This window comes from Jaculus jaculus, chromosome 8, assembly GCF_020740685.1.
Source record: "Jaculus jaculus isolate mJacJac1 chromosome 8, mJacJac1.mat.Y.cur, whole genome shotgun sequence".
In the NCBI taxonomy this organism is placed as follows: domain Eukaryota; kingdom Metazoa; phylum Chordata; class Mammalia; order Rodentia; family Dipodidae; genus Jaculus; species Jaculus jaculus.
In genome coordinates this window covers 132,928,655-132,941,478 of record NC_059109.1, presented here as the reverse complement: position 1 = coordinate 132,941,478, position 12,824 = coordinate 132,928,655, and the positions used below count along the sequence as shown (strand labels likewise).

General features: G+C 49.0%; 1 protein-coding gene across 2 annotated transcripts; it reads right to left on the bottom strand.

The window, feature by feature from the left end:
• Window positions 1-4,351: 4,351 nt before the first annotated feature.
• On the bottom strand, window positions 4,352-11,213 carry Pfdn4 (prefoldin subunit 4). 2 transcript variants are annotated; one of them, XM_004663850.3, is made up of 4 exons: window positions 11,179-11,213; window positions 7,387-7,494; window positions 6,329-6,469; window positions 4,352-4,542 (listed from the first exon to the last, which is right to left on the bottom strand). In XM_004663850.3, the coding sequence occupies exons 1-4, from the start codon at window positions 11,200-11,202 to the stop codon at window positions 4,411-4,413; spliced, it is 405 nt and encodes a 134-aa protein (XP_004663907.1). In that variant the 5' UTR covers window positions 11,203-11,213; the 3' UTR covers window positions 4,352-4,410. The 2 variants fall into 2 exon arrangements, with proteins under 2 accessions (XP_004663907.1, XP_045013194.1); XM_045157259.1 differs by lacking the exon at window positions 11,179-11,213 and adding an exon at window positions 10,683-10,791.
• Window positions 11,214-12,824: the final 1,611 nt, after the last annotated feature.

The following is a 12,824-nucleotide window of genomic DNA, read 5'->3' as shown; positions in this document are numbered from 1 at the left end:
ATGAGGCCCTGAGTTCAAATCCCAGCACCCTCATGAAAAGCCAGGCAGGGCCACACATGCCTGTGACCCTTGGGTGAGGTGCTTAGAGACAGGAGGATGCTCCCTGGTCAGCCAGTCTCACCAAGGAACAGAAAGTTTCAATTCCAATGAGAGACCCTGTCTCCAGGAAAGAAGGCGGAAGAGCCATCAAACCGACACCCAACATTGTGTTCTGGCCTCCACGTGACTTGGTCATGGAGAGATAATAGGGTCGGGATAGAATATGGTATGCTAGAGAGTTCTGCCGCCTGGAAGCCATGCAGCGGTTGCTTACCCAGCATGCTTTGCTCATTGAACTGGGCTCCGTGGAGATATCTGAATTAGACCCAGTAGAGCATCTCTGGTCTGAAGACGCCTCAGGCCAGGATAGGATCATCTTTACGAGAGTCAAAGGCATCTGGGGATTGCGTGATGGGGTGAACCCACTTTCTTTGCATGGACAGTGGCTCTCCCCGGGGACAGCACGTCCATCCTTTCTGGAACTCCTCGCTGTTGAGAGCAGTCCCAGCTTCCGCTCTTGAACAGCATAGAAAAATTGGTTGTTTTTTCCTTCTGCTGCCTTGGTTTTGTGTGACTAACAGCTGTAATGCCAAAATTAACCCTTATCTTACACGTGCTCTTTGCCCTGTACATGGCGCACAGCTGTCCTTAAGCACACAGAATGAAAGGGTGTGAGCCCCTGGTGTGTCTCATGGGAGTGACATTTACAACCCGCTCCGTGTGTCACTTTCTTACCCTCTAACACCTCCCTGAGAGGTTACAAACACCAGTTGCTCACTAAGAGCTCTTTCAATCCCTCAGGCAAACACCAGCTAAGCAGTCTGAGGGATTTGACCTCCTCTCACGCTTTGTCAAAGGGCTTCAGACTACAGGCGAGCAGGTAACGGAAAACCACTAAATAAACAAGTACTCGATGCCAAAGGTAATGTTCCCTTCTCTATGTATTTAGATTGGCTCCAATAGACTATTTAACCTAAGAGTAGAATTACATAGTCTACAACAGCCCAAACTGTGATTATTCATACCAAGCATTATAGAAGCCCTCATTTCACCAGTTCTTCCTCCGCAAACCCGTTCCAAATCAGATAAAACCACACAAAACATCCAGGAATCACACTCTCCGTCCACCCCTGAGGTTGTTTTTGACATTTCATTGAGTCAAAAATCTCTTCACTATCATTCAAACCCAAATGCCATTTTATGCCAAGGGTTTAATCCTTTATCCATGACAATTAAAAAAAAAAAAAAAGAACTCACGAAATTAATTCTTTTCTTCTGAAAACAAAAATTCTTTCATTGCAATATCCTCTGCTTTTCACAATACTGGTCACTTTAATTGGATTATTGGGGATGGGTGCCACAGCCTAGCTTCTTAGAGTTTCCAGGGTCCAGGTTGTTTCTTCTAAAAACTCTGGAAACACATAAACTCCCCCCTTTCTCCCCCCCCCCCCACGACCCCAGGTAGGGTCTTGCTCTAGCCCAAGCAGACCAGATATTCACTATATACCCTCAGGGTGGCCTTGAGCTCATGGTGATTCTCCTACTCTGCCCCCTGAGTGCTAGGATCACCATTGTTTTGTTTTTGTTTGGGCAAGGTCTCACTCCAACACTGACTGACCTGGAACTCATTCTTTAGCCCCAGGCTGGCTTTGAACTCACTACTACCTCAGCCTTCAGAGTGCTGGGATTAAGGAGGCACCAACCCACTCAGCTACCTGTTCTCAATTTTCCCTAATTTTTTTTTTTCCTTTTTAATTTATTTATTTGAGAGCGACAGACACAGGGAGAAAGACAGATAGAGGGAGAGAGAGAGAATGGGCGCGCCAGGGCTTCCAGCCTCTGCAAACGAACTCCAGATGCGTGCGCCCCCTTGTGCATCTGGCTAACGTGGGACCTGGGGAACCGAGCCTCGAACCGGGGTCCTTAGGCTTCACAGGCAAGCGCTTAACCGCTATGCCATCTCTCCAGCCCCCTAATTTTTTTTAAAGTCCTTTCTTTCATCTATTCCCTCAGTACTGGTAGGAAGTGACTGCCTGTTCCTTCCCCCCCACTGCTAACTTCCTGGTAAAAATGCTTTGCACTTGCTGCCTCCAGGTCTCAAATCACCCACAGCTTAATCTTTTATAATCTGTTTACCACCAGCAAGCGGGATGCTTCCAGCTACCCCCCTCTCCCAAACCAGGGGAGTCAATCTCTTTGAAGCTCCTCTCTCCATCACTAATCTCTGCTAAGGACGGCCAGCTGGGGCTCCAGTCTCCCTACCGGACCCTCTAAAGGACCAAATTAGTTGCACCAGGTCAGTTCTTTTGCTGACTCAAAACCACCTGGAGTCTGGCGTTTTAGTCCATTTGTGCCGCTGAAACAGAATGCCGGAGGCAGACTAATTTGTAAAGAACAGAAGTTTCTTTCTCGGGGCTCTGGAGGTTGGAAAGGCAAAGTACTTGAAGCCAGCATCTGCCAAGGCCCTTCAAACACATCCTCCTGCAGCAGGAGGTGGGCCGAAGGCAAGAGGGGGCCAAACTCTATAACAAACCCACTGTGGCAGGCAGGATCAAGTCCGTCTACTATCGCATTGGCTCTTTATGAGGACAGAGTCCTCCTGCCTTATCACTTCTGGGTTTTTTTTTTAAAGGGGGTTGGCTAGGGAGTGTAATAGCTGTTTTCAGGTTTGAGTTTTTTTGTTTGTTTGTTTTTTTAACAGTCTTAATACATAACCTAGCCTGACCTGGATCTCCCCGTGTAGCCCACGCTACACCAGGGAGCCCCCGGGCCCAGTATTTCACGTTGATGCAGGACCAGAGCTCTGTGGGATTAAAACTCCCACACCAGTAGCTCTCCAGTCACCAGTTCTTGTCCACATTAGTAAAGCATTGAGACCAGAGTCAGAAAGGGTCAATGAGGGAGATTTACTTAGGAAGAGGTAAGGGGTTAGGGGAAGCAAAACTGGAAGGTGCATGCCCAAGCTGTCCTGGCTGGGAAGTGGGAGAGGGCACTTGAAACCTGGAGAAATTCCCTCCTCAGCCAGGAGGAACACTGACTTAGGAAGGGCTCAGCCGTGAAACTAAAGCAGCAGCAGACCAGGCTCTTGTTTACAGCCGTCTTGGGTGAGAGTGAATCAGAAGCAAGTTCCGGTCCTGCTCTGTACCCTGCCCCACCGCAGAGCGCCGTCTGCCCGCACATGCCTCCCAGGGGAAGCAGCCCCTCCCCGACTCGGGAAATAAGGGTGCATCTTCCCAGTAACAATTTTAGCTCAAGTTTTCTCAGATTCCAATTTTCATGCTCCTCCACTGAATGACCACCAGCACCACTCCTTTGGTAGCATATTAACTGAGTGTTTGCAAGAAATGCCCCTGTAAGGTTCATCTCCTAGAACTTGAACATCGTTACTTGTGAAGTGTGGCAGTGATTAAAAAAAAAAAAAAAAAAACTTGCCCTTATGATAGTGCAAGTTTTAGGGATTATATATTGAACTATCTTTAAGATTGCTCACAAACCTTAGCCAGAAACCACACCGCACAGCTTAGAGCCTTGAAGATAACTATTTCTTCTAAAATTATGTTAATCTTAAAACATCCTCATCCTGCAGATGATCCTCCCTGGGAGTCTGGCGCCGCAGCGCCCTCTGCTGGCGAGATGCACACACAGGTCTTCCGAGTCCAGACCTTTGAAGGACAGCTTGCAAAGGAGGGGCAAACGTATTATCTTAAAAGAAAGCCCTGACTTTAAATAGAGCACTGCCTAACTTCTCCAGCTTTACCAGCATAAGCCGTATTTAGTGACAAAACACTAAAGCCTACAAGTCTTAATTCTAAAACCTTCTACAGACTCAGATCTTGGTTTCTGCACTGTCTTTTTCTCTGGTCATATGAAGACTGATGTGTCTCTACATGTCTGAAATTTATAAAACTGAGATATGTAGTAAGTGTGGAAACATACATCCTTGCACACATGCACACGCGCTTTAGTGAATGGCAGCGCTTGGGGTGTGAAGCGTGCAGCCTGGCAGGTACTGGGCTCCAGCCCCGGGGAGGCTCCTCCATCACAACCCAACAGGACAAGTGAGTCAGTCACTGCCATTTCCTTGTGAATGATAATATAGAAGCAAACACGATTGCTTAACTGATTTTAATAACATGACATAAAGCCCTAAAGTTGATATAATCATTATGCAAAATACACAGATGAATACTGTCTTCTTTAAAAAATATAAAATAAATAAGCAAGACATGTGAAAATAGGCAAGTTTCCATTAAATAAATGAAAGTTTTTAAAAAAGAAAGATTTTGTTTCCATGTCATTTGAAGAAGGGAAATTATCATTTTAAACAATATTCAAGTTTATTAAACAAATTAAAAAAGTATTATAAAATGTTTAACTCTCATCAGCTTCAAGGTTTATGTTGCTGCCAAATTTTGCATATAACTGAACTTTCAAATCTGCTAAGACCCGCTGAATTGATGCCACCCTGGATTCTAAGGTGTCGATTTCTTCTTGCAAGTTTTTCTGGAAAAAAAAAAAAAGGTTTCAATTAACAGGATTCAACTGGCTGATTTCTGAGCATTTGTGTCTGACATGGCATCTGGGAAAAATTTTAGGCCAATAACTCTCTAAACTTGGACAGACAGCAAAATAACACCAATCATTTGATCTAGGACAGCAGTCAGAATGTGGAGACTTTGAATTCAGACCCAGTCCAGCCCAGCACGAGTAGTAAGTCATGGCTGTCTCCTTGGAGTGCTCACCTGGAAACCCTACCAGCCGAAGACATTCACTCCTCAGTCATCATCCGTGAATGAAGTTCCCTATCCAGGGGCTTCTGAAAACAGCTTACAATGGGCCTGCTTAGCTCCTAGCAGAACCTCTCTTAAGTTCCATGAAAACATACAATACCATCAGTGATGAAGAATGACAGTGAACAGGCCACATCCAGCCTGAGTTTGTTTTTAAAGTTGTAAAATTTACACACACATCTTGCTTTCAGAGGAACTGTGTAGAGAATACATGGCTCACAAAACCCAGTATTATGTACCTGCTGGCCATTCACAGGCCGTGTGCTGACCCCCAGCCTCAGATGAAGATCAATGTACTCAGCGCAACTGACAGGGTTCTCCAAGACCCCGCCACTCTGCGGGTACCCCCAAACCGCCTCAGCCACAGCCTTCTGTCTGCCACACGTTTTGCACAACCGCCTCCTGTCTGGACCCTGACCTCACTCTCTGGCCAACAATATCTACCTGTGGTCACAACACATTCCCATCAGACCCTATCTGCCCTTGTGTCCTGGCTTCTCATGATCAGCTTCACTTGTTCATTTTTCTCTCCTCGGGGGCATGTGCTGCACGGAGCAGAGCCAGCGATGTCTGCTGTCCCCACACCCCAGCACTGGCACAGCCTGACCCGGTCAAGCACTCAGCAGACACGTCCGCACAAAGGAACGACGGCACAGAGCCAGTGCTCTTCCGTTTGCAGCAGAACCTGATGTGAAATTTCGTACGCTGTGTCACACGGTGCGAATCTTACCCAAGAATCCATACGCTGACCCAGGAATTACACCTCTGATTATTCCCTCAAAACAATTTTCTAAATGTGCACAAAGATGTATGTATAAGATTGCTTACTGCAACATTATTATAACAAAATATTGGAAACAAATTAAAGTTAATAACAGCACCATGAGCCAAATCAATGCCCATGCAACACAATACTAAAGACGGCATTAGCTAGTCGTAAAGGAATGCTGTTCTTGAAGCCTGCATGACTGGTCCCAAACAAGCTGCTGCAGAGTGTGTGCTGGTACGACAGTGAAATGCCCAGATGGGGAACAAACTACATCCAGAAACGGGGGCAGGGGACACCCTAACAGGAGTGCATGAAACTGCACCAGGGACCCTTATGCTGGGTGAGGGGTGTTGTGGTTTGAACAAAAAGTGCTCCCCATAAGCTCAGGCCTCTGATCTTCGGGCCCCCAGCTAGGAAGGTTGGGGAACCTTAAGGAGGTGGAGTCTGGCTGGGAGATGTGAGTGACTGGGCCCTCTCTGCTCACTGACTGTGGCCGCAGCCTCTCTAAACCTCTGCTCCTCATGCTGAACTGGGATTATGGATCACTATTCAGATTAAACAAGATCATGCTGGCAAAGCATCCAGAGCATCCAGAGCCACCTGGGATGTTTTCAGACATCACTGAGTGTTGTCAACCCCCCCCCACCCCGTTTTCCCCTCCATCTCCAACCATGATGTGATTACTCGTTGAAGAACGAGACTTCACCGCCCAGGGAAAGACCCCGCATACCTTTGCTTCTTCTAACATTTCCTGGGTTTCTTCTTGAGAGTGGCTGATGAAAACATCTCCAATCTGATACGGAATCATCAAGCAGTCGTCACCGGCAAGCAGGATGTCGTCACAGGCATCTTCGAGGTTCTGGAGCTGCTTCTGTGGAAAGTGAACAGCTGTGGGAACTGCACGGCACCTGTCAGGACTAGGAGAGGCTTCGCTCTCCAAGGCTGCTGCTAAGACTTGAGTCTCTTAGACTTAGACGGCATTTTGTACAGGATCTCTAAGGAGCTACTACCCCCTGGATGCTTCTGGATTGCAGCAAGTGCTGTCTCTGTGGTGGACAGCCAGTATCTGCGGCCACTTAAAATTTCTTCCACTTTTGACAGGTGTCACGCTGAAAACCTTGCCTTCCCACAGAAGCCAAACCAAAACACTTGACAACAAACCTTCCGTGCTCAGCCTTGCTTCTGAGCAGAGTATAAGAAAATGCCATGTGCACTCCAGTACAATTCACAGGAAATGGACGTCAACTCAGGAGGGCCACCTGAGAAAAGCCATGCACAGGGCCCTGAGTCCCAGGGGCTCCACAGCGCACGCTCTTGGGCTGTGCTCAGCCTCTGCACTGAGGGGGCAGAAACTCCAGGTTCAGAAACACAAGGACAGGGCCAGCCCCGGCCAAAGCCTGAGACGTGGTCTAGAACCTGTTATGAGGACTCAGCCTCAACTCAGACCCTGGCCACGTCTACAGCCACATACCTCTTAAGGAATAGAAAAAAAAAGTAGGACTTTTTGAGCTAAGAATGGTTTCACATACCCATAATCCCCGGTCATCACAGAAGTCGAGTGGCTAAGAATAAAGGACCATGAGGCTGAGGCCAGCCTGGGACACAGGGTGAGTCTAGGCCAGCTTGGACTACAGAGAGACCCGACCTCAAGACAAAACAAACATGAGAACAAAAAAACCTACAAAACTAGAGTAATAGTGAGAACAAGAGTCCAGAGAATGGGGAGCTTTGTTAACTGAGTGAGGATTTATAGAATTCTGGTCTAAACAAGATAAATATGACCAATACCTTTTTTACTTCTATTTCTTCCTTCAGCTCTGTGATTCTACTTGTGTTCCGTGCAAATTTGTTTATTTTCTGTTGATCTTCAAAAGTAACATTGACATCCTCTGCAGCCTGAAAAAGTGAAGTTTTTGTAGAATTTTAGTGGGGAAGTAAAAGATCACCTGTTTACAGTGCATGAAGACAACCAAACCCTGAACAGAGAACATCACTAAGTGCTCATGGAGCTGCATGACCATACATACTAGCATGTATGTAGCCACCTATATATACTATACTATATATACCATATATATATATATATATATATATATATATATATATGTATGTATATGTATATGTATACACACACACACACACTAACATGCATGTAGTCCACCTATGTGCCAACATGTATGTATGTAGCCCACGAGATCTCATCCGGGTAACCAGCTTCCCGTGCACTGGGCTCAGATCTCAAAGGCTTGCTGATGAAACCCTTTACTGCATGGTGCACACAGGTTCAAGCCTACAGTTTTTGTGCACATGAACTGGGATACAGGAGAAACACCAAGGACAAGTGAACGCCTGCACGGAGACAAGCCGGCACCAAAAGAGGAATGCCAGTCTCCTAGGCGGGCAGAGAACAGCGGAGCTCCTGCATGTCTGAGCCGCTCATATCGTGTTCGATGCGGAGTCAATTAGAGACGTGCGCGACCTGACGACGAAAGGTCCCACACCAGAACCCGTCAGACCACAGCCGCTAATGGTTTCTGACCTTCATCTGGACTCAATCCTAGTAGATTCCAAGGTGCTGGAGAAGCTGACTGCTACTTTCTACCTTTGCGCAGTGGGCGTTCCCTGCTGTCGATCTACCACCAGCAGCACTGGGTCCCGGGTCCCATGTCCTGTGGTGTTCCCGAAGTGGTGTGACTGGGACACAGCACTGTAACGTCACACTGTACAGAGGGTGGCCCCAGCAGCAGCTCAGTCAGCACCTGTGATGCTTCAGGACATCAGCACCTCGAACCCTTCTGTATTTACTTATCTGCTTGTTCTGAGGTGCTGGGGAGTGAACCCAGGGGCCTGACATATGCTACACAAGCACTCTACCACTGAGCTGCCAGCCCCAAATATTTCACAAATCTGCATTTTGGCCAGGAGAATTCTTAGCCGGCAGGGGGTCCCCAGACATCAAGAAGTTATCTACTCTCGGCAGTGGATGCAAAATGTGGGTGCAGCACATGCCTTCTGAGTACTAGTAGCATGCATGAGTCTCAGATCTACAACCCCAAAGTGTTAAGGGCTGCTGCCTTACGAGAAGCCAGGTACGGTTCTCCACCACGTCACTTTCTAGAACCCAAAGCAGCGTAGAGGTGAGGTCAGAATGGATTCCAATCCGTTCTAATGCCAGCAGGAACTGGAGGCCGTCTGTCCAACCCTTCAGAACTACCTCAGGTCTGTCACCTGTACTGCGCAGGTCCGTCTGCCTTGCAGGGATGGGGACACGAGCTCGGGGACAGAGCCCACCATGCAGTCACCTTTCAGTAGGTGACGGCCAGGCACTTCACCTCCGGTTACTGTTGGTCCAAAGTCAATACAAAAGCACGGATGTAGGGAGTTCTGCCAGGACTGAGAGAGCTGTGATGTGCTTCAGAGTCACGTGACAATGCCCTGCGCACTGACTACATTCTTTCTTGCCATGTACGGAGAAGGCTGGGAGGAAGAAAATGAGGCTTGGCCGTATCCTACGCTGAGTCTGGGCACTGACAGAACAGCTGGACACCGAGACGGAAATGCTCATCGCCAGTTTCGGGTGGTTTTTATTTTTACTTTTTAAACCTATTTGCCGAGGTTTTATGGTTCAAACATTTACTTTGTGTGTCTATCCACCCTTCGTGCATGCAGAGCCACAGTGCACACGCACTCGGGACTGCTTCCTGTGCCGGGCGCTGCCAGGAGGGAGCACGGCCCCACCCTCACCTGACCAGCGTTCGAAGAACTCAAAAAGCAACATCAACAAAATGTTAGATGGCAACAAATGTGAGGGCGAAAATAAAATACATTAGGGGTGCGCATTTTTGGAAATGAGTAAAGGGGGCTTCATTAGCTTAAGATCAAAGACAGTCTCCTTGGGAAAAGGACACTGGCACCAAAGCTCATAAACACAACTTGGTATGGAGTGTCCATGGCCAAGAACCCGATCCTAGAACTGTACAGATGACACGTGTGAAGCATCCTGTCTACAGCCCACCAGAAAAGTCACAGCCAACTGGGAGGTAAAATGTTTTATAAATATAGTAACTTGCTTTTTATTTAACTGCTCCTTTTAAATGCCTGTGTTTTCTCCTTGAAGACAGAGCGGGAAACCTATAAGCCGACTAACCTATCAGGAGCTGTCCCCAATGCCAGGGTCAGCTACAAGTTCTAAGGGCTCCTAGGATGAAGAGACCTGTTATGCTTCAACTCCCACCTGCCTGTGCAGCCGTTCTCTTCCCCTCCTGACACTGCACCTCCTCCCTTACTCCTTTGCCACTCTGCTCTTCCTCTCATTAAATTTATTCAATATTTTCACAAAGATATTTCTTGTCTCAAATGTTCTCTCCCTATCCAATACTCCCTTCTCGACCTTAGATAAAGACACAGATAGAGCTCAATGAAGGGCAACCCCCTGCCATCTTCTCCGGTCTTGAGACCACATCTCAGCCCGGAACTCATGAGCACTTTTCTTCACGATTTCCCTCACAGGGGAAATTTTAAGTCTCCCATATGTCTTTGTTAATAATGTCTCTGAAGAAGAGCAAAGTCTCATCAGGCTATGAGGATAAAGGGACAACAACTGCATTACTGCTTGCCTGTTATCTCCATGATATAAAGGCAAGAATTGCCATAGTATATGTTGGGGAGGGGGAAAGAAAGGAAGAAGTAAATGAGTAAATGAAAGTGGAAAAGGTTGCTTATCAACTTTGCAAAGCCCAAGGTCCAAGCCACTCTCCTTCCATTTCCTTAATGCTTACATCATCTCTCTGCACTTCGATTTCCAAGTCTGTCAAACAGGGGTGAACCCCCACCATGGTCTTTCATGGAACTAAAGGTTATACCTAGACAGACAGGCTAGATAGGTGGACTGATGGGTGGGTGGGCAGGAAGGTAGGGAGAGGTGGGTAGGAAGACGCATACACACACAGGTGACACAAATGGACAGCTTGGCAGACAGACGTTACATACATCACATGCGCACATAATATACAGATCCACACACACGTGACTGAGTGGACGCAGGAGATGGAGATGACAGAACCGATTAGATTAGGTATAAAGACCGAATATTCGAGCACTTCGTAGGCCCTGGGGCATCTCATGGTGCACAGATACTGGTTTTGGCCTGCAGGGCGCAGGTGCATCCCGCGCGGCCCAGGGAGGAAGGGAGGGAGGGCGGGATGCCCGGCCTGGTACCCGGGATGCGCGTCCCAGCTCGCTGCCCACGCGCCGCGCGACCCGGGGCAGCTGGCCGTGCCCGGCCGACCCTCGGCCGCCTTCACGAGGAAGCGCGGGGACGCAGCACGCCGCCGCTCCGCGCGGGGACCCCACGGCGCGCCGGGCTGAAGCGGAGCCTGCGCGTTCCCGTCCCCGGGGCCGAGGCCGGCGGAACCGGCGAGGCTCCTGGGAAAGCGCCTCGGCCCCGGGAACGCACGAGACCGGGCCACGGGCGAGCTCGGTCGCAGGGCCGCCAACGACCCGGGAGGCCGGGCGGGCGGTCGCCGGGACCCCCGCGCCCCCCGCGCCCCCCGCGCGCCCCGCGCGCCCCGCCGCGCTCACCGCCTTCTTCATGGTGGCCGCCATCTTGGACTGCACCACGGGCCGCGGGGGAGGAGCGGCGGCGCGCGGGGGCCACCCCCGGCCCGCCCACGCCTCCTCCCAGCCCCTGGCGACCCGGAACGCCCTCCGGGCACAACACCGTCTCCGCTTTACCTCTCGCTGGGTCTCCCGCAGCTGGCTTCTTAGGACTAGGACTCGCGGAGAAACTATCACCTGCAGAACACTTGGTACGTGCCAGTTAAAGGGACAGGTGGCCTGCGTGTGGGACGACAGAAATAGGGGGTGTGGCGAGCCGCCGGGCCGCAGCTTCTAGCCCTGGACAGCAGGGGGCGCGCTGCACGTCCATCCCGCCTGGGCGGGAACCCAAAGGGTAGGAGGGGAAATTTTTTTTTCCTATCTAGTCAACCAACTTGTGATGAAAAAAAAAAAATCAGTGTGCTACCTAAAACAGTCTACCCAATAAAATAATTCAGGGGCTGCAGAGATGGCTTAGTGGTTAAGGAGCATGCCTGCAAAGCCTAAGGACTTAGGTTCAACACCCCAGAATCCTCGTAAGCCAAATGCACATGGTGGTGCATGCGTCTGGAGTTTGCAGTGGCCAGAGGCCCTGGCATGTATGTTTTTTTTTCTCTCTCTCTCTCTAATAAATAAATAAAATATTTAAAAATTTAGATGATATAAAGAATGGGGGAGGCAATCAAACACACTATTGACCAGTTACTCTATACTCTGACACTGGTACCGCCCCAGTCATAATTCCCCAATTCAGCCTGGCTGACTATGAACTTCCTCTACCAAGACTTCCAAGACCTATGGAGCTGCCCCTGATTGGTTACTACTACCAACTACCTCTGTGGCTACTATTAGCACTTCCGTTTTCCTGTCTAGATGCTGGGATCCAAGGAGGGGAGCAGCGGGGCTGAGAAGCCCTCCTAGGAGTAGAAGTCAGCGTGCAATATTCGTGACAAATAGGTTATGGAATCGGCCTAGGTGCCCATCAACACACACATGAATGAAGAAAATCTGTTATATATACACAAAATACAAAATGGCTGGGCTGGAGAGATGCTTAGTGGTTAAGTGCTTGTCTGTGAAGCCTAAGGATCCCTGTTCGAGGCTCGGCTCCCCAGGTCCCACGCTAGCCAGATGCACAAGGGGGCGCACGCGTCTGGAGTTCATTTGCAGAGGCTGGAGGCCCTGGCGCGCCCATTCTCTCTCTCTCCCTCTATCTGTCTTTCTCTCTGTGTCTGTCGCTCTCAAATAAATAAATAAATAAATTTTTAAAAAATTAAAATTAAAAAAAATACAAAATGGCGACCCTTAGAGTTGCTCGCAGGCTCCTTTAAAGCGCAGCTAGAGGAATCAGGGAGGGCTTAGTCTTTTCTCACATGATTGGCTAATTTAAACAGTAACTGTACTTGCACTCTTTTGATTGGTCCTAAGATTTTGGCAGGCTAGGTCCAGGGGAATTCCAGGCCGGGTAGGTAATCTTTAAAATGATTGGCTAGGCAAGCAGCAGTTACAGCTGTGCATCTCTGATTGGTTGGGGCAGAAGGCGGGAAAGGGGCAAGTCTGGGCACATCCAGGAACTGACTGGGCCTCTGGACGGCTGCCTTCCCCGCCTCACGTCAGGGCAGGCCCTTTCC

Coding starts and splice junctions, on each gene's coding strand:
- Pfdn4 (XM_045157259.1), bottom strand. CDS start 10,763: ATGCACCTGCGCCCTGCAGGCCAAAACCAGTATCTGTGCACCATGAGA. Junction 6,470..7,386: donor AAGAAATAGAAGTAAAAAAG/GTATTGGTCATA, acceptor CACTTTCCACAG/AAGCAGCTCCAGAACCTCGA. Junction 4,543..6,328: donor AAATGTTAGAAGAAGCAAAG/GTATGCGGGGTC, acceptor TTTTTTTTCCAG/AAAAACTTGCAAGAAGAAAT.